At 42.1% G+C, this 24,696-nt stretch overlaps 1 protein-coding gene across 2 annotated transcripts in view; it reads right to left on the reverse strand.

The window, feature by feature from the left end:
* The window catches only part of LOC135526510 (follistatin-related protein 5-like), a 211,914-nt gene that overhangs the window by 113,807 nt on the left and 73,411 nt on the right, over positions 1–24,696 (reverse strand). For both annotated transcript variants that reach the window (XM_064954946.1, XM_064954944.1), the window contains exon 4: positions 23,719–23,970. In XM_064954946.1, coding sequence (XP_064811018.1) covers positions 23,719–23,970 — 252 coding nt within the window. The remainder of the gene's footprint in view (positions 1–23,718; positions 23,971–24,696) is intronic.

Consider the following 24,696-nt stretch of genomic DNA (forward strand, 5'->3'; position numbering starts at 1 on the left):
ATTAAAACCAAAAACCGCCTGATGGGACACCCGCAACGGGTATCGAACCTGTAGCAACGCATGTGGCACTGGAATCCAATGTCTTAGACAGCTGCGCCACTCAGGAGATCATATTCACAAAGTATCAAAATACAGTGAGGTGTTGGTAAAGGTATATTGTCCTCCTAATAGCCCATAATGGGTATTACAATACTGTACATGGTGTCCAGGTCAGGATAACCAAAACATTTATTTATTAACCTCTTGAATCTATAGGGGCGCTATTTCATTATTGGATAGAAAAAACATGCCCGTTTTAAGCGCAATATTTTGTCACAAAAAGATGCTCGACTATGCATATAATTGACAGCTTTGGAAAGAAAACACTCTGACGTTTCCAAAACTGCAAAGATATTATCTGTGAGTGCCCCAGAACTGATGCTACAGGCGAAACCAAGATGAAACTTCAAACAGGAAATGAGCAAAATATTTGAAGCTCTGTTTTCCAATGTCTCCTTAAATGGCTGTGAATGCGACAGGAATGAGCCCACAATTTCTGCCGTTTCCCCAAGGTGTCTGCAGCATTGTGACGTATTTGTAGGCATATCATTGGAAGATTGACCATAAGAGACTACATTTGCCAGGTGTCCGCCCGGTGTCCTCCGTCGAAATTGGTGCGTCATCTTCAACTGCGCGTCTTTTTCCAAGCGATTCACCAGAGAAAGTAGACTACCACGAACGATATATCAATGAAGAGATATGTGAAAAACACATTGAGGATTGATTCTAAACAGCGTTTGCCGTGTTTCAGTCGATATTATGGAGTTAATTTGGAAAAAAGTTTGCCGTTTTGATGACTGAATTTTCGTTTTGTTTTGGTACCCAAACGTGATGTACAAAACGGAGCGATTTCTCCTACACAAAGAATCTTTCAGGAAAAACTGAACATTTACTATGTAACTAAGAGTCTCCTCATTGAAAACATCCGAAGTTCTTCAAAGGTAAATTATTTTATTTGAATGCTTTTCTGGTTTTTGTGAAAATGTTGCCCGCTAAATGCTACGCTAAATGCTACGCTAGCTATCAATACTCTTACACAAATGCTTGTTTTGCTATGGTTCAAAAGCATATTTTGAAAATCTGAGATGACAGTGTTGTTAAGAAAAGGCTAAGCTTGAGAGATAGCATATTTATTTCATTTCATTTGCGATTTTCATAAATAGTTAACGTTACGTTATGCTAATGAGCTTGAGGCTATAACTGGATACAGGTTTTTTTCATAGCCAAACGTGAACAAAACGGAGCGATTTGTCCTACACAAATAATATTTTTTGAAAAACTGAACATTTGCTATCTAAATGAGAGTCTCCTCATTGAAAACATCTGAAGTTCTTCAAAGGTAAATGATTTTATTTGAATGCTCTTCTTGTTTTTATGAAAATGTTGCTGGCTGAATTCTAGGCTTATAGCTATGCTAGCTATCAATACTCTTACACAAATGCTTGTTTAGGTATGGTTGAAAAGCATATTTTGAAAATCTGAGATGACAGTGTTGTTAAAAAAAGTCTAAGCTTGAGAGCAAATATATTTATTTCATTTCATTTGCGATTTTCATGAATAGTTAACGTTGCGTTATGCTAATGAGCTTGAGGCTATAAATAGGATCCTGGATCCGGGATTGCTCGACGCAAGAAGTTAAAGACCATCAGAAAGAATGTTAGTACTTATTTATTTTGATCCAAAACCATGAATGAGTGAGTTACTCAGCTTAATGTAAGTGCAGGCTATATAACTATGCAATCAAGTTGATAACATATAACGAGGTTAGTTTGAATTAAAAAAACGTAAGTGAGCGATTGTAATCTAAATAAAGGCCAAAATAATATTTTTAAAGTCCAAAACATTTATTTCTGTTTTTAGAGGGAGAGAAACGCTGGGCCAATTGTACGCCACCCTATAGGATTCCCAATCATGCTTGGATGTGATACAGAATAATAACAATACTTTTTGTTCTATTATTTGTTTTGTCTTTTCTGGTGGATTAAACTGAAATTGCAACCAATCACGGCCGGTTGTGATACAGCCAACCTAACATAGAAATACATTTGACGATAGAATTCTCCCCCTACCCTCCTTCTAGGCAAGTCTATTGTCCAGCTATCTGCTAATAGTCATAATGGCGCTGTACAACGTGACCGTGTGTTTGAAAGAGTATTTTCCAGTGAGCAACCATTTGTTACTTTCATTAGATAACTTCATTTCAATATTTCTGTAATTGAGTGATATTTATTCCCATAGTAATTTGTTATGGATCCATAACTAAATAAACATCGGCATTTTGAAAGAGTGTTTTTATCATTATTTTATTAACGACAGCATAAAGATGCTGATGAAGAAATACAGTACTATACAGTGTATGCTTTTACATTTAGATAATAAAACATTTAAAGCATTTTGAAGATATAAGCCACCTGTATTTCTTTATTAGGCTATAGAAGAACAGCATAACAGACAGGACAGCCCTTGCTGTGCCTGGTGAGCAGTTGGTCAAGTTCTGTTGGATTGGAATGGAAATATCAGGGTGAACCAACAACCTGATGAACCCACCAGGTATGTTGACTCTGCCTGTCGGAGGTGGAGTTCCAGAGCTCACAGGTGTGCCTGGCATGGATTGTGACTCCATCTCGTTCCTCGCCATTCTCTGCCTGACTCTCCGCCAATGTTGCCTGGCTCTGAACCAATGCATCAGCTGTCGCCCGTATCTCTGCCCTCAGATAATGTTTATTTTACTGCTGGTCTGCCTTCAATGACTCGATCTCAGTCTTCAAAGTTTGAATCTGATCCATGTGCACCTTCATCAGATGAGCAGAATGGTACCACCCTGAGCTCCCATCGATTACAATGGCCTATGATAGAAACGATAGATCAATTAAGAATTAAAAGTGACTCCAACACACAAATGCTGCGTACACATTTTAAGAATCTAGCAAAAATAACTGCTTTCTTGGCAACCATGTGTTTTTTTCGGTGCGGAGTGTTGTCCAGCCATTTGTACACTGATCTCCATGGATGGTTGTCGGCATGGTTGTATGCTGTTTTAACCTGTTGAAACTCTAGGGGCGCAATTTCATTTTTGGATGAAAAACGTTCCCATTTTAAACAAGATATTTTGTCACAAAAAGATGCTCGACTATGCATATAATTGATAGCTTTCGAAAGAAAACACTCTGACGTGTCCAGAACTGCAAAGATATTTTCTGTGCGTGCCCTAGAACGTGAGCTTCAGGCAAAACCAAGATGAAACGGCATCCAGGAAATGAGCAGGATTTTTGAGGCTCTGTTTTCCATTGTCTCCTTATATGGCTGTGAATGCGAGAGGAGTAAGTCTGCCCTTTCTGTCGTTTCCCCAAGGTGTTTGCAGCATTGTGACGTATTTGTAGGCATATCATTGGAAGATTGACCATAAGAGACCACATTTACCAGGTGTCCGCCCGGTGTCCTGCGCCGAAATTGGTGCGCAAAAGTCAGCTGCAAGTATTTTTCCACAGAATTCAGAGGAGAATGCAGGCTTCCACGAACGATATATCAATGAAGAGATATGTGAAAAAACACCTTGAGGATTGATTCCAAACAACGTTTGCCATGTTTCGGTCGATATTATGGAGTTAATTCAGAAAAAGTTTGACGTTGTAGGTGACTGAATTTTTGGTTCGTTTCGGTAGCCAAATGTGATGTACAAAACGGAACGATTTCTCCTACACACAGACGCTTTCAGGAAAAACTGCGCATTTGGTATGTAACTGAGAGTCTCCTCATTGAAAACATCCGAAGCTCTTCAAAGGTAAATTATTTTATTTATTTGGTTATCTGGTTTTTGTGAAAATGTTGCGTGCTAAATGCTACTCAAAATGCTAAGCTAGCTTAGCATACTCTTACACAAATTAGTCAATTGCTATGGTTCAAAAGCATATTTTGAAAATCTGAGATGACAGTGTTGTTAAGAAAAGGCTAAGCTTGAGAGCAGGCGCATTATTTTCATTTTATTTGCGATTTTCAGAAATCGTTAACGTTGCGTTATGCTAATGAGCCTGAGGCCTTAGTCACGATCCCGGATCCGGGATGGGGAGATTCAAGAGGTTAAAATCTTTATGCTGTTTTAAAACCTTTAAACATCATAGAAAGAAGCTGGCATGATGAAAATGATGTCCATTTCGTCCATTACTCTTTGGTCGCAATGTCATTTTTCTTAGATAAACAGCTTTTGAATGGTAACTGTGGAGTTTGGGGCGGTGTGAGGAGTATTGGAAAGGTGTGACTTTCACGCCTACAGTAGCCGGGCTATAAAGAGTCTATTGTCTTGCTAATCTGCCTACAAGTGTTTGAAAAACTGTTTTCAAAATGCCACCAGCTGTCCATCACTACTGTTAATAAAAACACAGCATTTTGTTTACATTCTTTATTGTAATCACAATGTCACAAATAATGTGCATCTACCTTTCCAATTACTTTTAGAGTTTACGATTTACACATGTGTGCTTTTCATGTCATTTTTCGTTAAATCCCGTTTGGATTTAATTAAGTATAACTTTTGAGTGAAGCCTTTAGTGAGAGGTCTAATACTTTATTTAATATCTTCCCTCCAAATTCATATTTAAGGGGCATTTTTCACGCCATTATTAGTTACATTGTTTTAGTGTGAATGTGCAGACTGGCACTAAGAACAGCGGGGACGTTTCCCTAGTCAGAACCATTATTAATTTTTAATTTTCAACCTTTATTTAACAAGGCAGGTCAGTTAAAACTTCTTAGGGCTGCAATCCCGTTAACGGGGTCGATATGACAACAACCAGTGAAAGTGCAGGGCGCCAAATTCAAAACAACAGAAATCTCATAATTAAAATTCCTCAAACATACATCTTATACCGTTTTAAAGGTAATCTTGTTGTTAATCCCACCACAGTGTCCGATTTCAAATAGGCTTTACAGCGAAAGCACCACAAATGATTAAGTTAGGTCACCACCAAGCCACAGAAAAACACAGCCATTTTTCCAGCCAAAGAGAGGAGTCACAAAAACCACAAATAGAGATAAAATGAATCACTAACCTTTGATGATCTTCATCGGATGACTCTCATAGGACTTCATGTTTTGTGCATGTATGTTTTGTTTGATAAAGTTCATATTTATATCAAAAAATCTGAGTTTACATTGGCGCGTTACATTCACTAGTTCCAAAAACAGCCAGTGATTTTGCATAGCCACATCGATTCAACAGAAATACTCATCATAAATGTAGATGATAATACAAGTTATACACATGGAATTATAGATATACCTCTGCTTAATGCAACTGCTGTGTCAGATTTCAAAAAAGCTTTACGGAAAAAGCAAACCATCCAATAATCTGAGACGGGCTCAGAAAATAAATAAAATTATCCGCCATGTTGGAGTCAACAGAAATCGGAAATCACATTATAAATATTCCCTTACCTTTGATGATATTCATCAGAATGCACTCCCAGGAATCCTAGTTCCACAATAAATTATTGATTTGTTCGATAATGTCCATTATTTATGTACTTTTGTTAGGGCGTTAGGTACACATATCCAAACGCTCGTGCAGGTCCAGCATAACTTCGGACAAAAAAATTCAAAAAGTTATATTACAGGTCGAAGAAACATTTCAAACTAAGTATAAAATCAATCTTTAGGGTGTTGTTATCATGAATATTCAATAAAGTTCCAACCGGAGAATTCCTTTGTGTCTAGAAAAGCCATGGAACGCAGGTCGATATCATGTGAAATGTGCGTGACCAGGAAATGGCTCTCTGCCAGTAACCTGACTTATTCATCTCTTATTCAGCCCCATAACACAGTAGAAGCCTCATTCAAGTTTCTAAAGATGGTTGACATCTAGTTGAAGCGCTAGTAAGTGCAACTTCATCTATATCCCACTGTGAATTCAATAGGGCCTGGGTTGAAAATCGACCAACTTCAGATTTCTTCTCAGGTTTTTGCCTGCCATATGAGTTCTGTTATACTCACAGACATAATTCAAACAGTTTTAGAAACTTCAGAGTGTTTTCTATCCAATACTAATAATAATATGCATATATTAGCAACTGAGACTGAGGAGCAGGCCGTTTACTCTGGGCACCTTTCACCCAAGCTACTCAATACTGCCCCTGCAGCCATAAGAAGTTTTAAGAACAAATTATTATTTACAATGATGGCCTATCGGGGAACAGTCTTGTTCAGGGGCAGAACGACAGATTTGTAACTTATCAGCTCAGTGATTCAATCCAGCAACCTTTCGGTTACTGTCCCAACATTCTAACCACAAGGCTACCTGCCGCCCTTATTAGTGCAATGCCCCTTAAAGTGTTGCTCTGTGCTACCTAGTGGGGCACACTAGGTAGCACCTCCCCCTTCCCCCTTCTTCCTCCTCCCTTCTCCATGGGATAGGTCCGTCTTCTGTGCACAGCTCTGCAGCCATCCCGTGCCCCCTGCCCTCGTGCCTTGAACCTCGCGTGCCCACCAATATTTGAGTGGATACAGCTGGAGAACTGCAAGGCAATCCCATTGTGTGCCACGAGGGAGCCATGACCAATTTGACCAATATATATTGTCCTGCTAATTACAGGGTTAATAATATATCTGTGAGAATATCCAAGGCGCTTTTACATAATTCTAAATGAATAATAATAATCGCTTTGTTTAAAAAATAATAATATTTTTGAGATTATTTACTTTTCAAATAACGCAAAATGAGTGAGAAAAAGGCCATTCTTGAAAATGGGTGAGACATTGTTACTAATTTGTAAATAAAGCCATTTTGTTAATTAGAATTATTTATTTCTGTTTTAAGAGGGAGAGATACCAAAAACCTATAGTTATCTCTAACACAGGTATTGAACCAGCATCTGTAGCAACACAGCTTGCACTGCGATACAGTGTCTTAGACCACTGCACACACCACTAAGGCACTATACAATGTGACTGGTCAGGAGTAGGCTACAAAGACATAGTAGCGCCTTGGGACCCAAAAGCACAATCAGTGCTCTAACTCCCCCTTGCGCTGGTCTGGAGAAATTAAGTGACGCAGGGTACTGTACTGAATGACAAATCACCTCTAAGTCCCGCAGCAAATTGCAAAACTTTTAGTGGAGCTTTTAGTGGAGCAACCACTGTACAAATAGGTAAGATGCATCAATACCGTCTTGAGGACCGACCCAGGGGTTCAATTTGCACCCGGTGCCCTTGAAAACAGGTCAGTATATAATGAGGAGCCTTTCTTTGGTGGCTGCCGGTGACAATGCGGGTGTACAGGAGGGGGGACACCCAGGGCCTCATGGGGAGGTCGCTGCATCAGTGCCAAGCCGAGTCATTAAAAAAGGTAAAGCTTCTGAGTTCTTACGGTACATAAACAGGCAAATCCCACTGTGTTGTCTCACTGGGATTGAAAGGCACAGACACCTCATTAAGGGAGAAGGTTTCCAGGGAAAATAAGCCATGATGGCTTCATGTGAATGTTTTTCAGAAGTACAGCAGGCCACCAGGGAATCCTCCACAGGGAAGAGTTTTGATGCCAGGCACACTGTGAAGGCCAACGGAATACTGCAGGTTGTGGTTGACAACAACAAAATGTTTTCCACATATTCTCTGATAATAAATTAAGAGAAAAGGACAACAGCAGAATACTCGTCAGAACCATTTCGGACAATCAGAGCCTTAAAAGGGTGCCAACCCCGTTTCCAAAGTCGCCCGGTTCTGAGAGATACACGGCGAACCAAGGAATTGCACGTAAATACATTCATGATTTCTTACTCCAAACGGCGGCAGTTCGTGCAAAGTGTAATACTATTTACAACCTACCCAAGCCAAACCGTAAACCGGACAACTGTGTGCCACCCTATGGGAATCCCAATCACAGCTGGTTGTGATACAGTCTGGAATCAAACCAGGGTCTGTAGTGATGCTTTTAGCACTGAGACCACTGCACCACTCAGGAGCTACTATTTAATTTGTATTTTTGTATTTTTAACCTTTATTTAACTAAACAGGTCACTTACAAACAAATTATTATTTACAATGACGGCTTACCCCAGACAACGCTGAGCCAATTGTGCACCATCCTATTTATTTATTTATTTATTTTTAATTTCACCTTTATTTAACCTGTTGAAACTCCCCATCCCGGATCTGGGATCGTGACTAAAGCCTCAGGCTCATTAGCATAACGCAACGTTAACAATTTCTGAAAATCGCAAATAAAATGAAAATAATGCGTCTGCTCTCAAGCTTAGCCTTTTCTTAACCAGGTGAGCTAGTTGAGAACAAGTTCTCATTTACAACTGCGACCTGGCCAAGATAAAGCAAAGCAGTGCGACACAAACAACAACACAGAGATAAACATGGAATAAACAAACGTACAGTCAATAACACAATAGAAAAAAATAACGTATATATACAGTGGGTGCAAATGGCGTGAGGTGGTAAGGCAATAAATAAGCCATAGTAGCGAAGTAATTCAAATTTAGCAAATTAACACTGGAGTGATAGCTGATGTTTAAAGTTAGTGAGGGAAATGGAAGGAAAGGCGGCCAAAGGAGGTGTTGTTATCGTGACCAGTGAGCTGAGATAAGGCGGAGCTTTACCTAGAATAGACTTATAGATGACCTGGAGCCAGTGGGTCTGGTGACAAAAATGTAGCGAGGGCCACCCGACTAGAGCACACGGGTCACAGTGGTGGGTGGTAAAGGTGCTTTGGTGACAAAATGGATGGCACTGTGATAGTCTGCATCCAGTTTGCTGAGTAGGGTGTTGGAAGCTATTTTGTAAATGACATCGCCGAAGTCGAGGATCGGTAGGATACTCAGTTTTACGAGGGTATGTTTGGCAGCGTGAGTGAAGGATGCTTTGTTGCAAAATAGGAATCCGTTTCTAGATTTCATTTTGGATTGGAGATGTTTAATAAGAGTCTGGAAGGAAAGTTTACAGTCTAGCTAGACACCTAGGTATTTGTAGTTGTCAACATATTCTAAGTCAGAACCGTCCAGAGTAGTGATGCTAGTCGGGCGGGCAGGCAATGAATGGTTGAAAAGCATGCATTTGGTTTTACTAGTGTTTCAGAGCAGTTGGAGGCCACGGAAAGGGTGTTGTTTTTGCATTGAAGCTTGTTTGGAGGTTAGTTAACCTGTTAAATCTAAGGGGGCGCTATTTAATTTTTGGATAAAAAGACGTGCCCGTTTTAAGCGCAATATTTTGTCACAAAAAGATGCTCGACTATGCATATAATTGATAGCTTTGGAAAGAAAACACTCTGACGTTTCCAGAACTGCAAAGATATTGTCTGTGAGTGCCCCAAAACAGATGCTACAGGCGAAACCAAGATGAAACTTCAACCAGGAAAGGAGCAGGATTTTTGAGGCTCTGTTTTTCATTGTCTCCTTATATGGCTGTGAATGTGCAAGGAATGAGCCTGCCCTATCTATCGTTTCCCCAAGGTGTCTGCAGCATTGTGACGTATTTGTAGGCATATCATTGGAAGATTGACCATAAGAGACTACATTTGCCAGGTGTCCGCCCGGTGTCCTGGGTGGAAATTGGTGCGCAAAACTCAGCTGCTGGTATTTTTCCATGGGATTCTGAGACGAAAGCAGGCTTCCACGAACGGCATATCAATGAAGAGATATGTGAAAAAACACCTTGAGGATTGCCATGTTTCGGTCGATATTATGGAGTTAATTTGGAAAAAAGTTTGACGTTTTGGTGACTGAATTTTCGGTTCGATTCGGTAGCCAAATGTGATGTACAAAACGGAGCGATTTCTCCTACACAAAGAATCTTTCAGGAAAAACTGAACATTTGCTATGTAACTGAGAGTCTCCTCATTGAAAACATCTGAAGTTCTTCAAAGGTAAATTATTTTATTTGATTGGTTTTCTGGTTTTTGTGAAAATGTTGCGTGCTAAATGCTACGCTAAATGCTACGCTAGCTATCAAAACTCTTACACAAATGCTTGATTTGCTATGGTTCAAAAGCATATTTTGAAAATCTGAGATGACAGTGTTGTTAAGAAAAGGCTAAGCTTGAGAGCAGGCATATTTATTTCATTTCATTTGCGATTTTTAGAAATCGTTAACGTTGCGTTATGGTAATGAGCCTGAGGCTGTATTCACGATCCCGGATACGGGATGGGTAAGTTCAAGAAGTTTTAACACAGGTTCCAAAGAAGAGCCAGATGTTTACAGAATGGTTTTGTCTGCGTAGAGGTGGATCAGGGAATCACCCGCAGCAAGAGCGGCATCGTTGAAATATACAGAGAAAAGAGTCGGCCCGAGAATTGTGGTACCCCCATAGAGACTGCCAGAGGTCCGGAAAACAGGCCCTTCGATTTGACACACAGAACTCTGTCTGAGAAGTAGTTAGTGAACCAGGAGAGGCAGTCATTTGAGAAACCAAGGCAGTTGAGTCTGCCGATAAGAATACGGTGATTGACAGAATCAAAAGCCTTGGCCAGGTCGATGAAGACAGCTGCACAGTACTGTCTTTTATCGATGGCGGTTATGATGTACCTTGAGCGTGGCTGAGGTGCACCAGTGACCAGCTCGAAAACCGGATTGCACAGCGGAGAAGGTACGGTGGGATTTGAAATGGTCAGTGATCTGTTAATTAACTAAGCTTTTGAAGACTTTAGAAAGGCAGGGCAGGATGGATATAGGTCTATAACAGTTTGAGTCTAGAGTGTCACCGCCTGTGAAAAGGGGGATGACCGCGGCAGCTTTCCAATCTTTTAGGGATCTCGGACGATACAAAAGAGAGGTTCAACTGGTAGTAGAGTTTGCAACAATGGCGGCAGATCATTTTAGAGAGGGTCCAGATTGTCTAGCCCAGCAGATTTGTACAGGTCCAGGTTTTGCAGCTCTTTCAGAACATCTGCTATCTGGATTTGGGTGAAGGAGAAGCTGGGGAGGCTTGGACAAGTAGCTGACTCCCAATCACAGTAAGATGTGATACAGCTTGGATTCAAACAAGGGACTCTTGCATTGCAATGCAGTGACTTAGACCACTGTGCCACTCGGGAGCCAAGGTGAGAGTAGTTTCTAAATGTACCAACCTTAAGTGTCTTTGTCCCTCTCGCTCTCGCCCTCTCCATGTCTTTTGTAACAAGCAGCCATATTGTTGTCAGTCCGCTAGGGACCTGTTTTTAATGTATTTAGTGTGTATGTTTATCCTGTTTTACCATTTAGTTAGCGAGTTAATAAATAATTAAACCAATTTGTGTAGTACTGAATCATAAGTAAGGCTCAGGTTTTTGCAGATGCAAGGAGATTACAACTGTTCAGAATGATGATATGATACGAGGTTATGATTAATAAATTGACTGTTTATAGATGTGCTTGGTAAAGACTTTTAGAGATTAATTCAGAAGATGGTAACTCTATACAGAACCGCTCTCACGGTGCCCGAGATCCTACTGAGTTAATTGTTACATGATTCATTTAATCGGGTGACAATTAAACATATTTAGGTAATTAGATAAATAACTGTCAATGTAATGATTTAATGTTAAAAGTTAAGTCATGACACTTGCTGAATGGAACATATGGATATTCAAACAAAGACTAAGTAATCAAGATTACTTACTATGATAAAACATTTTTTACTATGTATGATAAACAACTTGCATTATGTTAAATATGCAATATGTGTTGAGAGATATAGAAAAACATGTACATTTTTTAGACACTTCATATCCATGGAGAATTCCGTCCATATCACCACAAACCGCAACAGGTAACATTGACAGTTGACTGGCGTTTTTTTCAGGTTAACATTTTGCCAGAAACTATTTCTGTTTTGCAACAACATATACTATAACTTTGGATGAAACACTAAAACCTTAATTGCTTCCTCTACATACACATACAGCAGTCAACGTGAAATGTAATTTCTTGAATGTAAATAAATGCACAGAGGACCATGCGTACTAACTCACTGTTAATTTCCCTGGAGGTAAAATCTTATAAAAGGAAATACTCAATAACACTATGGCACATACAGTATGAAAACATGCACTATAAAGGTGAGACGCTGAAGATGTTGCACATTCCGAACAACTTATTTTGGTTTTAATGAAGGAGTGCATCTTCGTCGCACAGAAAACATTGGACTTTCTCTACAGTGACACGTTTCTGAAATGCGTGTTTGATTTGACTCCAGTCGCTAATCACATATCAAGACGTACATAGCCAAATACTCCTTAGGCTATTGTAATTAAGCACATCTTACCTTAATTTGAAAGTAAATCCTAGGGTAATCTTAAACATGCCTTTGTCGGCACAATGAAATCTCATAGATCTTTTCTATTTTTTACTTTAGTTTAATTTGGTAAATATTTTTTTAAATCTTCTTGAACTGCACTGTTGGTTAAGAGCTTGTAAGTAAGAATTTCACGGTAAGGTCTACACATTCGGGGCATGTGACAAATAAAGTTTGATTTGATATGCTATATCACTACTCAACATCCAAATAGCCACACATTAAAGCAATAACACTGGTTATGATTGAACTCTTGCTCCGGATGAGTGACGTCATTGGCTGTCACATAAAAATAACAACACAAACTAAAAATGTCATCCCACTGATAAATGGATGTGACTGAAGCAGAGAGCACTCGATTGGTATGCCAGGGCCTCATTGTTAATTGTCTACGGTTGTGTCAATTGTCTGCTGCTGAGATTGCCCTGCTTCCATCCACCAAACTTCCCCCATGGATTGGACAAGCTTTTGTGCGCCACTTAATTTTCAATCAGATCCAATCCCTACTCGGTTGCAGAGCAGCAGGAGGGAGTAGACGGGGGTCATACGTTATCCAAAGGCCTAATGAGAAACCTTCAGTCAAAGCACGGCTGTCATTTTTTATCCTGTTCTTCCTAGTAGATAAGAGCGATAGAGGGTGCGCTGTGCAGATAGAGGCTGTCCATTTCCACATGTACTCATTAAGCTGAGGCCAACTCAAAAGAGCCTAGCGGGTGGTGGGGGGGGGGGGGTTCTTCTCAAGGGTGTCATTTGAAAACAATCAATGCTGCTAGGCATGCCTAAATCCAAACCCCGGGTGCTAATTGTCCATCTATCAACCTAATCTGGCATTTGCAACTTAACTAAAGTATTTTCGAGAGGCCTGTACAGGCCTGGATGTCTGTTTCTTGTCTTGCTATAACATAAGTTTGACATCAGTGTGACATTATACAGGGTGGCTCCACTGGGTCTATGGTCCATGTCTGTCAGTCACTGATAGCTTGATTTAATTGGAAGGAAGTAAAGTTGGTTAATTTCATTTCCAGTGGTGTAAAAGATAGTAGGGGTCATTGTTAGATTTGTTTGGTCCATACAGTGATCAGGTATTAATACTTTATTTTATAGAAATGGCAGAACCTGAATTTGTCTACATTTACATTGACAAGACCAAAGACTAAAACAATTAGTGTGATACTGAAATGATTGAAAATCACGATTACACTTATGAAAATATTTATGCCTAATGAAAGTATTTATGCCCAATAACACAAGGTAAATTGAAAAAAAATGAATTACATGTTTTATAATATACCATTTAGACACATTCCATTTGACCACTAATAAACCCCAATCATTTGATATTATCTTTTTCCCACCATTTACACTGTGACAATAGTATCCGGTGCAATGAACAAATCCTCTGCAGCCATTTGCCGCCAAGACCGAGGCGGGCAATAATGTGGAAGACAAATGTTGTAAACATTAGCTGTGCCCTGACAGGGAACGGAGTAATGGAACAGCAGGAAGTGGTGAGAAGTACAGTAACACCTGCTGTAATACTCCTGCAATACTTCTACAATAATGCTGTAATACTGCTGTAATGCTGCTGCAATACTCCTGCAATACTGCTGTAATACTGCTGTAAAGTATTTTTAGAGAGAAAAACAACGTTTTCAAGGGACTATGAATATTTTTTAAAGGAGACGGCTTTAACTGGACCAACAGGTCTAGGAGCGGTGCCTCTGCCGCTCTCATTCAATAAGAAATTGATTACAAATCAGTCACCGTAAAAAACTGTCTGGCCACGGACAAAGAGCAGCTAAAAGAGAAGAATGAAAAAGAAACAATTTCCTGTCCGAAAGCCTTTTTCCTTTGGCTCATGTTGATCTTGTATTGATTCAGCCTACGTTGGTCAAATATCACAATCCCACTTGTGGATGGTCGTTGATGGAGGCTGGATTTGCAGATGGCTGGGATGGAGGGTTGACCAGACAGGACACATGAGAGAAGCTGATTAGAGCATCAGACAACAAGGGACAGATATCATTGATCCAAATGTCTTTGTCTGATTGGGATGAAAGGCCTGTCTGATTGGAGCCCTTTGTGTATACATGCAGAAAGGGCCCTGACTGAACTGCCTCAGACTCATCTAAGGGAAGTGATGAGAAATTATGGAAGGTTTCTATGATGCGTAGTTTGTTCTGCAAAAAATCTGCACACAAAACTGTTATTTTTACTTTTTTTGCTGATTTATAAAAAATAAAAACAGAAATTCCTTATTTACATAAGTATTCAGATCTTTTGCTAAGAGGCTTGAAATTTGGCTACCGGGGTGCAAAAGAGAAAAAAGATAAATAACAATATGGGGATGAGGTAGTTGCGTGTGCTATTTACAGATTGGCTGTGTACAGGTACAGTGATCAGTAAGCTGCTCTGACAGCTGATGCTTAAAGTTAGAGAGGGAGATATACAGTGCCTTGCGAAAGTATTCGGCCCCCTTGAACTTTGCGACCTTTTCCACATTTCAGGCTTCAAACATAAAGATATAAAACTGTATTTTTTGTGAAGAATCAACAACAAGAGGGACACAATCATGAAGTGGAATGACATTTATTGGATATTTAAAACTTTTTTAAAAGTTAAAAGTTCTATACCTGTTGTATTCGGCGCACATGACAAATAAACTTTGATTTGATTTGATTCAGTGGTGGGTAGTAAATGGGGCTTTGGTGACAAAACTGATGACACTGTGATAGACCATATCCAGTTTGCTGAGTTTCTTTATTTAACTAGGCAAGTCAGTGAAGACCAAATTCTTATTTTCAATGACGGCCTAGGAACAGTGGGTTACCTGCCTGTTCAGGGGCAGAACGACAGATTTGTACCTTGTCAGCTCGGGGATTTGAACTTGCAACCTTTCGATTACTAGTCCAACGCTCTAACCACTAGGCTACCCTGCCGCCGAGTGTTGGAGCTCTGGAGAGACCTGAAAATAGCTGTTTATCCCCATCCAACCTGACAGAGCTTGAGAGTATCTGTAGAGAAGAATGGTAGAAACTCCCCGAATACAAGCTTATAGCGTCATACCCAAGAAGACCTGAGGCTGTGATCACTGCCAAAGCTGCTTCAACAAAGTACAGATTAAAGAGTCTGAATTGTGGTATTTAATTTTTATGTAGTTGTTTTTTTGCAAACTTTATTATTATGGGGTATTGTGTTTAGATTGATGAGGGAAGAAAAAAAAAACTATTTTATAAACTTTATAATAAGGCTGTAATGTAACAAAATGTGGAAAATGTTAAGGGTCTGAATACTTTCCGAATGCACTGTGGCCCAATCAATTTAATGGACCACAGGTAGACTCCAAACAAGTTCTAGAAACATCTCAATGACAATCAATGGAAACAGGATGCACCTAAGGTCAAGTCTCAGAGCAAAGGGTCTGAATACTTATGTAAATAAGTTGGTAGGGTTTTCAAATTTTTTGTTGTTGCTCTTTTTGTTTTTATTTATTTAATACATTTTAGAATACGGCTGCAACATAACAAAATGTGTAAAAAGTCAAGGGGTGTGAAAACCTTCCAAAGGCACTATATATGTACATATTGAATCTACCTCAATGACCTCATACCCCTGCACATCGACTCAGTACTAGTACTCTCTGTATATAGCCATGTTATTTTCGTCCCCACCGTCAGACTTGCCCCCCACATCGTCTGGTTGACTATGAGGTAAGCTACGAGTAAAGGCAGACTCCACACACAACACACCACTCCAACGAGAAGTTGACACAGGAGATACTGGAGCTATCGGAAGAGCTAAATTCATCAGCTTCAATGGGTCTCCAACAGTTCAAGTCACTACCCAGTGAGGATGGAGCCTCACCTTCATCAATGGCCAACTCACCGGCCCCCCAGAGCAGGCACACCTCGACTAGAGATGACTACAGTCATCATCAAAGTCAGCGTGAGCGTGCACAGCTGGTGACAACCAGAGATGATAAACTGCAGTCACAAAGGCAGAGTGATAAGATAAAGCAGCTCATTGAAAACCTTGGGATCAGAGGGCTCTCCTTCTCAGACCAGTCATCCTCACCGTCATCATCAACTCAGTCAACCACTCGACGTCATGAGCCATCACACCAGTGAGACCGGTTGACTTTTCAGTGCAGAATTCGTAGCCCAACAGCGGCACCTAGAGGGCTGACTTCACAGGATCACCAACGTCAGCCCTCACCTAATCGCTGTGGTCAGCCTACATCTGACTGTCGCTGATGTGACTACTCACCTGACCGTTGTGACTACTCACTTGTCTACTGCAGTCAGCCTTCACCTGATTGCCGTCGTCAGCCCGCACCTGACTGTCGCTGATGTGACTACTCACCTGACCGTTGTGACTACTCACTTGTCTACTGCAGTCAGCCTTCACCTGATTGCCGTCGTCAGCCCGCACCTGACTGTTGCCGCCGCAACTACTCACCTGACCGAAGCCGACGTGAGTACTCACCTGACTGCACCTGCCGCAACTACTCACCTGACCATAGCCGCCGCGACTACTCACCTGACCGTTGTCATCACCCCTCACCTCACCATCGCCTCTGCGACTACTCGCCTGACCATCGACGCCAGGCCTACTCACCTGATCATCGTCCGCACTCACCTGTCCGCTACTGCACACCTTCTACACCCAGCTGGGAGCGCGTCTACTGTGGACCAACTCCTACCATCCCCAAATTTGAAGTTGGAAGAGGCTTTGCTAATTGTCGACTCCTACAACAACAGCAGGTACCATACAGTGCCACCATGGAGTCCCTGACTGAACTGTATGGCCAGCCCCATCAACTTTCCCTCCAACGCATTGCATGGTTAATGGATGGCACCAACATCAAGAGTGGTGACACCAAGATTTGCTCTGAGGGTGCGTGCCTTGTTTGGCATGTTGGATCAGCTAGGGAGTAATGGAAAGACAGAACTGAGGAGTGGCTCACATGTCTCCTGCCTCATAGCTAAGTTACCACACGACCTAAGAGCCAGCTTCAAGAGATGTGTGAACCCCATCAAGACACCCATTCCAAGCCTCCTTCACCTGGCTCGAGTGGTTTGAGTACGAGGTGAGAGTTTAAGTAGACGGCATGCAGTTCAGTAGCAACCAAAGCACAGACCACCCTAGCTCATGCGAGATCAGTGTAAAGACAAATCCCTCCCCAAGACCACCACCATCCTCCACAGAAGTGAGCAGAGAAAGGACGAAGTCCAAGTCTCTGCACAGAACCAGTCTCCGGAGGAAAGGTCACGGCAGAAGTCAAAGAAGCATTGTCTGTTCTACAACACCACATGAATCAATGCACCAACTTTCAGCTCCTTTCCAATGAATAGAAAGAATCCTAGATCAAAACATATGAAAGACGTTAGAAGTGTGGACATGAACACGAAGTAGCTCAGTGTACTCTCAAGGCTAAGTGCAAGAAGTGCGAGAAGAAGCATCTTGAGATTCGCCTCAAGGTTATATCAATGCTAGCACAAACACTATGAAGACTGCCAGCACAAAGGCGTCAACAGAGAGGATTTGCCTGGTGAGCTCCACTGCAGAGACCCTCTATGTTGATCAACCTTCTGACAGCAGCAAGGTGCTGCTGAAGATGAGTTCAGTCATCTTGCGGAGCGGCAATGTACGGCCTGTTGGATGATGGGTTGGAGCGCACAATACTTCTACACGAAGTAGTAGAGCAGCTAGGACTTTGTACGGTGCGTCAATATATCCGAGTCGTCCATGGAGATTCTGTGTCATTTTCTGTGGCCTTTGTTACTGAACCAAACAGGTCCTTTGACATCCAAAGAGCCTTCACAGTTGAAGAGTTGGGCCTTGCACTGCATACCTACTCGGTCGAAGCCCTTCAGAAAAGATATTGGCACCTAAAAGGCCTACCCCTTCAACTGCTGGATCAGACGCAGCCATTACTGCTCATCGAATCAGACTATCCCCATCTAATCACCCGACAGAGCCAGTGTGTTTGGGTCCCCCTGGTGGACCTGCTGCCATCAAGTCTCAGCTTGGATGGACCCTTCAAGGTCCATCAAAGTTCCTTCAACAAAAGTCTTTCTCCACAACAGTGTCTTCATACATCCCTTGTCTCTCCATCTGCAGTGCTCTTCTGCCATGTAGAGAAACTCTGGCAGTTGGATACAATACCGTGCAGGAGTGAGAAGCTCGTCACACGGTCCAGACAAGATGTAGAAGCCATGCATCTTCTAGAGGAGAAGACAGTCAGGGTCGAAGTGGACGGGGTTCAAAGGTACGCCACTCCCCTTTTGTAGAATAACCTTCCTTTTGTAGAAGAAGTACTGCCTCCGAAGGAGGTTCACAAGTGAAGAAGGTATCCGCAGTAGCAGTCGAAGAGTACCAAGGTTTGTACATTCCCCATCATATGGTCAAACACAATGGGAAAAACAGAGTCGTCTTCAACTGTTCCTTCAACTAAAGGGGCAAGAGCTTGAACGAACAACTCTTTCCCGGACCAACCTTGGGAGCTACTCTGCTTGGAGTCCTTCTCTATTTCCGGGAACACTCTGTGACCATCATCAGTGACATAAAGGGGATGTTCCATCAAGTCCGCCTGCTACCCAAAGACCAGCCTCTTCTCTGGTTTCTGTGGCGAGACCTAAACCGTGATGATCATGCTGATGTCTATGAGTGGTAGGTTCTTCCCTTTGGGATGACATGTAGCCCCTGCTGCACCACATTTGCCATTCAGAAACATGTGTTTAACCACAATGAGCCTGAAGAGGATGTGCGCTTTTCTGTAGAACGCTGTTTCTATGTAGACAACTGTCTACAAAGACTTCCTGGTGGACAAGCTAAAGCACCTTCTTGCTGAAGGAGGATTCGATCTACGCCAGTGGGCCAGCAACCTTCCAGCAGTCATCGAACACCTACCTCAAGAGTCCAAGTCGGAAAACAGTGAGCTGTGGTTCACCCAGGATGGCATGGAAACCCAAGAGTACACCCTTGGATTATGATGGTAATGTCTGTCTGACACGCTTGGCTACAAGCAAGGCCACATGGAGAAAGTTGAACCCACCATGCGCAACATATATCGATTCTTGCCAGTCAATACGATCCACCCAGCTTCATTATCCTATACACCACACGAGCCAAGGTTGTGGTCCAGAGGCTCTAGAATAAGAAAAGAGGGTGGGATGACCCAGATCTACCTGAATATCTCCTCCAAGTTTGGCTTATTTAGGAGAATGAACTTCCACATCTGTCTCAGGTTACACTACCAAGATATTATGTCAGCCCCGACATGGATCTCTCAACCAGCATAACAAGTGTTCATATCTTCAGTGACCCCTCAGAACGTACGTATGGAGCCGTCGTGTAACTACATACTGAAAACACCAATAGACAGATCCAAGCGGCATTCCTTGCAGCAAGATCAAGAGTGGTCCCGAAATGACAACAGTCGATGCCAAGACTAGAGCTCTGCGCTGCACTCACTGGTGCCCAGCTGGCCGAGGTTATCAGAAAAGAACTCACCCTGGAAATCCATGAGGTCACGTACTGGTCGGATTCTACAACAGTCTTAACCTGGCTCCGGTCGGACTCCTGCAGGTACAAAGTATTTGTAGGCACAAGAGTCGCAGACATACAGGAGCTCATGGACCCCAGGCCTGGTGTAACATGAGAAATGGAGAGGAACCCAGCTGACGCTTTCAGAACATAACCATTGGAGTCAAGGTCCACCATTCCTGTGGCAGGCCCAGTCATCCTGGCAGAGAAGACCAGACCAAGTACCTCTCAATGAAGCAGAGGAGCTGTGGCAGCCTACCTTCTGTGGACTCCTGTCAGTGGACACCAAGTCGTCTCTCCCTGATGTTGCCCAGTTCAACATTTTCCAGGAGCTGGTGGAAGCCACAGTGCAGTTGCTACATGGGGCGGCCAGTAGTGCCAACAGTTCTCCAGCCGACGATTTCAAGCAAGCAGAACTCAATATATTCAGACATGCTCAGTCTGAGAGCTTCCCAGAAGACCTCTCCCTACTAGAGGCAGGCAAGCCAATCCCTCCGATCAGCCGTCTGGTGATGCTGGCCCCAGAGTATGACAACAACACCGGACTGACTTGTGTTGGAGGTTGCCTTCACAGGTGTGACCAGCTGGGCTCTGACGTTCTTCACCCAGTGGTTCTGGAACCAGGTCATCCGCTCACCAGGTTGCTGATCAGGGAATATGATGAGCAGCTGAGGCACTTGGGCCCAGAGAAGGTGTTTGCTGAGCTACATTGAAGGTTCTGGATTCTGAGAGGGAGAGCAGCCATTCATCGTTTTCAGCTTGGCTGCACTGAATGCAGGTTGTGGCGAGGCCAGCCAGATGTGCCTAGGATGGCTGACTTGCCTCCAGCCCGACTGCGGCTCCACAAGCCCACATTGGAAAAGGGGGCATCATCTTTAAGTGCATGACCACCCGGGCTGTACATGTGGATCTACAGACTAATATGGATTCCAGTTTGTTCCTAATGGCGTTGAGACACTTTATCGCTCGAAGAGGAAAGCCCTTTGAGACCCTGTCCGATCGAGGAACAAATTTCAAGGGAGGGAAGCGAGAGCTACAGGAGGCCTTCATGGCTCTCCACCCACAGCTCCAGGAACAGTTAGCCAGTCAGAGGATTCACTTTGCCTTCAACCCACCAAGTGCACAACACTTTGGAGGATGCTGGGAGAGAGAGGTCAGATCCATTAAGATTGCCCTGCAAACCACCCTTGGTGTGTAGACCATCTCTGAACTGGAACTGTCAAGTCAGTTATCTCTGGAGCAGATGGGAAAGTGAGGACAGCAGAGATCCAAGTCAAGGACAGAACCTACGTCAGGCCTGTTGCTCGACTCATCAGGCTGCTTGCCTTTCCTCAAGAAGCTATTGACACTTAGCTGGCTTGTCTGTTGAAGAAAATATGTACAACACATTTGGGGGCGGCTATAAAAACGGCCAGCTCATCTCCTTTCCAAGACCCCAACTTTCTTTGGTTTTCCTATAGGAATAGGCAGCCTTAGGGTAATAGCCTACCAGGCAAAGCCCCAGGCAGTCTGTAGCTTCTATTCTGATGATCAACCTGTTTTTCTCTCGTGCTTATTTTACCTCCTCAGAATAAATTGCTTTTCTGATGTTATTGTGCATGCAGCTAAATAATAACAATTAGTATTAGAGAGAGTGGTGTTGTATGTGTGTGTGTGGATCTTCATTAAACCCTTGAACTGGAACTACTGCTTCCTTGTGTTCTGAACCACCCTGTGGTGGTTAATAATGACCTAAAACCCAGCTCCTGTTTTTTCGATCCCTTTTTATTGGTCCTTCGAATTCATAAACAACCCATATTTTTCAGGTTATGACACCTACACAAGAGTGTCAAAACCCACAAAATCTACCACACAAGGCAAAACTTTAAATTACACCATAGCCTACTTGTCAACAAAAATTTTATGTTACACATGTTTTTTTTCTTGACCATATTGAATTATCATTGTAATTGTGCACACAATGATGTAATTGCGTGCACATGGATGTCAGACATGCCCTAATGCTCTGTTGCTGATGCTGATGACTGGAATTAATGCAGGGACAGATTTCAGGAGCAGAACAAGGCACCCTCTTTTTGACTGATGACTGATGTAAGAGCATGTACGTGATAGGCCTATCTGACTTATATGATTATGATGGTCATTATGCTTCCAGACAGTGTCATAAAGTATATTTTCTTACTCCAAGTAAAGTGACACAGGATGGACATAATGCTTCATGACAGCACCATAAAGTGTATTTTCTACAAGGTATTTAAAATGTGATGAAACAAAACTTGACTATAAGGAATTGACTACAACAACAACAAAGAAACAACCTTTCAAACAAAAGAAAACTGCTTGGCAGGAATTGTTTTTACTTTTTTAGAAATGTGGGTTTTGACACTCTTATGTAGTTGTTATAACCACCCATAAAATAACAAAATGTATGCCACAACAGGTGTAAATATATGGGTCATGACAGTGTTATGACAAGTTATGTCAGCTGTTATGACATATTATGATTACATTATGTTATGACACCAGGTGACAGGTTACCATTTATTTCTATCTTATCCTTCTCTCTGCATTGTTGGAAAAGGACCCGTAACTAAGCATTTCACTGTTAGTCTACACCTGTTGTCTACGAAGCATGTGAGAAATACCATTTGGAAAAAAGGGGGTGAGTGTAGGGATGGAAGCAATACTGTTACAGAAGATTATTATAGTGTGACAATTGGCTTGCAGCAGTTCACTTGCACAGAAACCATGTAATTGTGTATCCTGCAAAATGAAAGGCAATCTAATGTTTCTCTCATGAATATTATTATATGACATAGCTTTGACCTTTTTCTCGTGCCCCTGGTGTGTCCCGGTGATCTCTCTTTCTTTCCAAAGCGCGGCCTTGTTTACTTCCCTTCACTCATTCTAAAGGAAATGCCTGGTAAAAGAAATATGGTGGAAAACAGTGGAGGCTGCTGAGGGGAGGACGGCTCATAATAATGGCTGGAAGGGAGCAAATGGAATGGCATCATACACATGGAAACCATGTGTTTGATGTATTTGATACCATTCCACTCAATCTTCTCCAGCCATTACCATGAGCCCTTCCTCCCCAATAAAGTTGCCACAAACCTCCTGTGGTGAAAATGTTTTCAGATTTGTGGGAAGTAGTGAAAAAGTGCACACTTCAGGAAAAAATGTGAAATTATTGGGACCTACCCCATGGTCTACACCACCTACGGTGCTCTAAAAGCGATAAGCCAACTCCTTACCATGTATTGAAAGTACGTGGTGTCTTTGCACAATCAATGTTCCAGAGCATCTTAAAGTCTCTAGGGAAATCTGAGCATCGGTGTGTACAGTATTACCACCTACACATTATATAATCAAGCAATGCTTTGCATCAACTGAGAAACTAATAGAGATACAAGATGTAGCTACATTATGTTGTATCAGGTTCATAAGGTGAGAAATGGCTCCGCGACTGTACAAAATCCTTACTTCTAACAACAAACAAACATTCTGTGCAAGACAGGATTTTCCGAGAACTGCAATGAGGCAGGATCTCTGGTGGCTTCTCCAAAGCTCTAATCTAGAGCATAAAGAAGATAAAACTCATCTCCTGCAACTACAACTTCACTCTTTTGTTGCTGAGGATGTTTACATGAATTCACTGAAATCCCACACAAACATACGGTTTTATTAACCGTAATGCACTTTTTATGTAGCCTACTTTCGGCCAGCTAACAAACCTTAAAATCTTGTTGTTGTAGGATTATTTTGCTGTGACAATATAGGTCAAATTAGGATCTTACATCTGTACTTTGCTTCTGCATAAAGTTCCATGACAGCCATTTTATGAAGCTATGAGTTGTAATTCTTACCTTTGTAGAAGCATTCCTCGCTGTGCATGATGGTTATCTTCTGTGCACCCAGACAGGAGGCCCGGTGGAGCTCACAGTGGTTCTGGTACAGCTTGCCGTCCGAGCCACACACCTCCTTGTAGTGAGGTTTACAGCGGTCCAGACAGATGCACTCCCCTTGACTGCTCTCATGGTTGACCACACAGTGACGCCCCAGGCCACAGTACTTGTGCTCACAAGGACTCTGGAAGCCATTGTTATGGCCCAAAAACCCTGCAAGGAAAACCAAAGTAAAGACATGTTCATACCAAAAAAAGAACAATAGACAAGTAATAGTATGACAGTTAGACTTTAAAAGGCCTAAAAGTAGCTCTAGGCTTTACAAGAGCTTAGAAACCTTCAATTCAGAAACTGGAAGAGTACGAGGATGATAATCAGAGTTTTAAAAGCTTTTGGAGTTCACTTATAGTAACTATCAATAACCTCTGAACCGTATCAAATGTATTGGCTCTGTAATGGCAGGTTGCTCTCTCTTGGATCTCCTATCTACCAGTTCCATTGCCCTTTGGAATCGCCCTCAAGGGGGAAAAGAACATGGCCACCAATGCTGGAAAAACAATCCCAATAATGATGTTCACTGAAACAATACACTGAACTGGGAACATTCACCCAGTAAGCATCATTTATCTGCTGAAGCTCTAATGATGTTGTTTTGGGGTTGTATATTGCCATGATCATCTGGGCACCATTCCACCACGTCTGAATAGGGTAAAAACATTGCACATAAAGTAACAAGAAAAATGTGCAACGTTGACTCTAGTTTGAGCGCTGTTGTACTGTGTACAAATCACACCACTATTTAAAAATGCTACCATTTGTCTGACAATCAATCCACAGCCACAGTGAGCTATATAATATGAATTATAAACTGGGTGGTCCGAGACCTGAATGCTGATTGGCTGGAAGCTGTGGCATATCAGCTGCACACAATGGGTATGA

Source organism: Oncorhynchus masou, chromosome 32 (genome assembly GCF_036934945.1).
Source record: "Oncorhynchus masou masou isolate Uvic2021 chromosome 32, UVic_Omas_1.1, whole genome shotgun sequence".
NCBI lineage: Eukaryota > Metazoa > Chordata > Actinopteri > Salmoniformes > Salmonidae > Oncorhynchus > Oncorhynchus masou.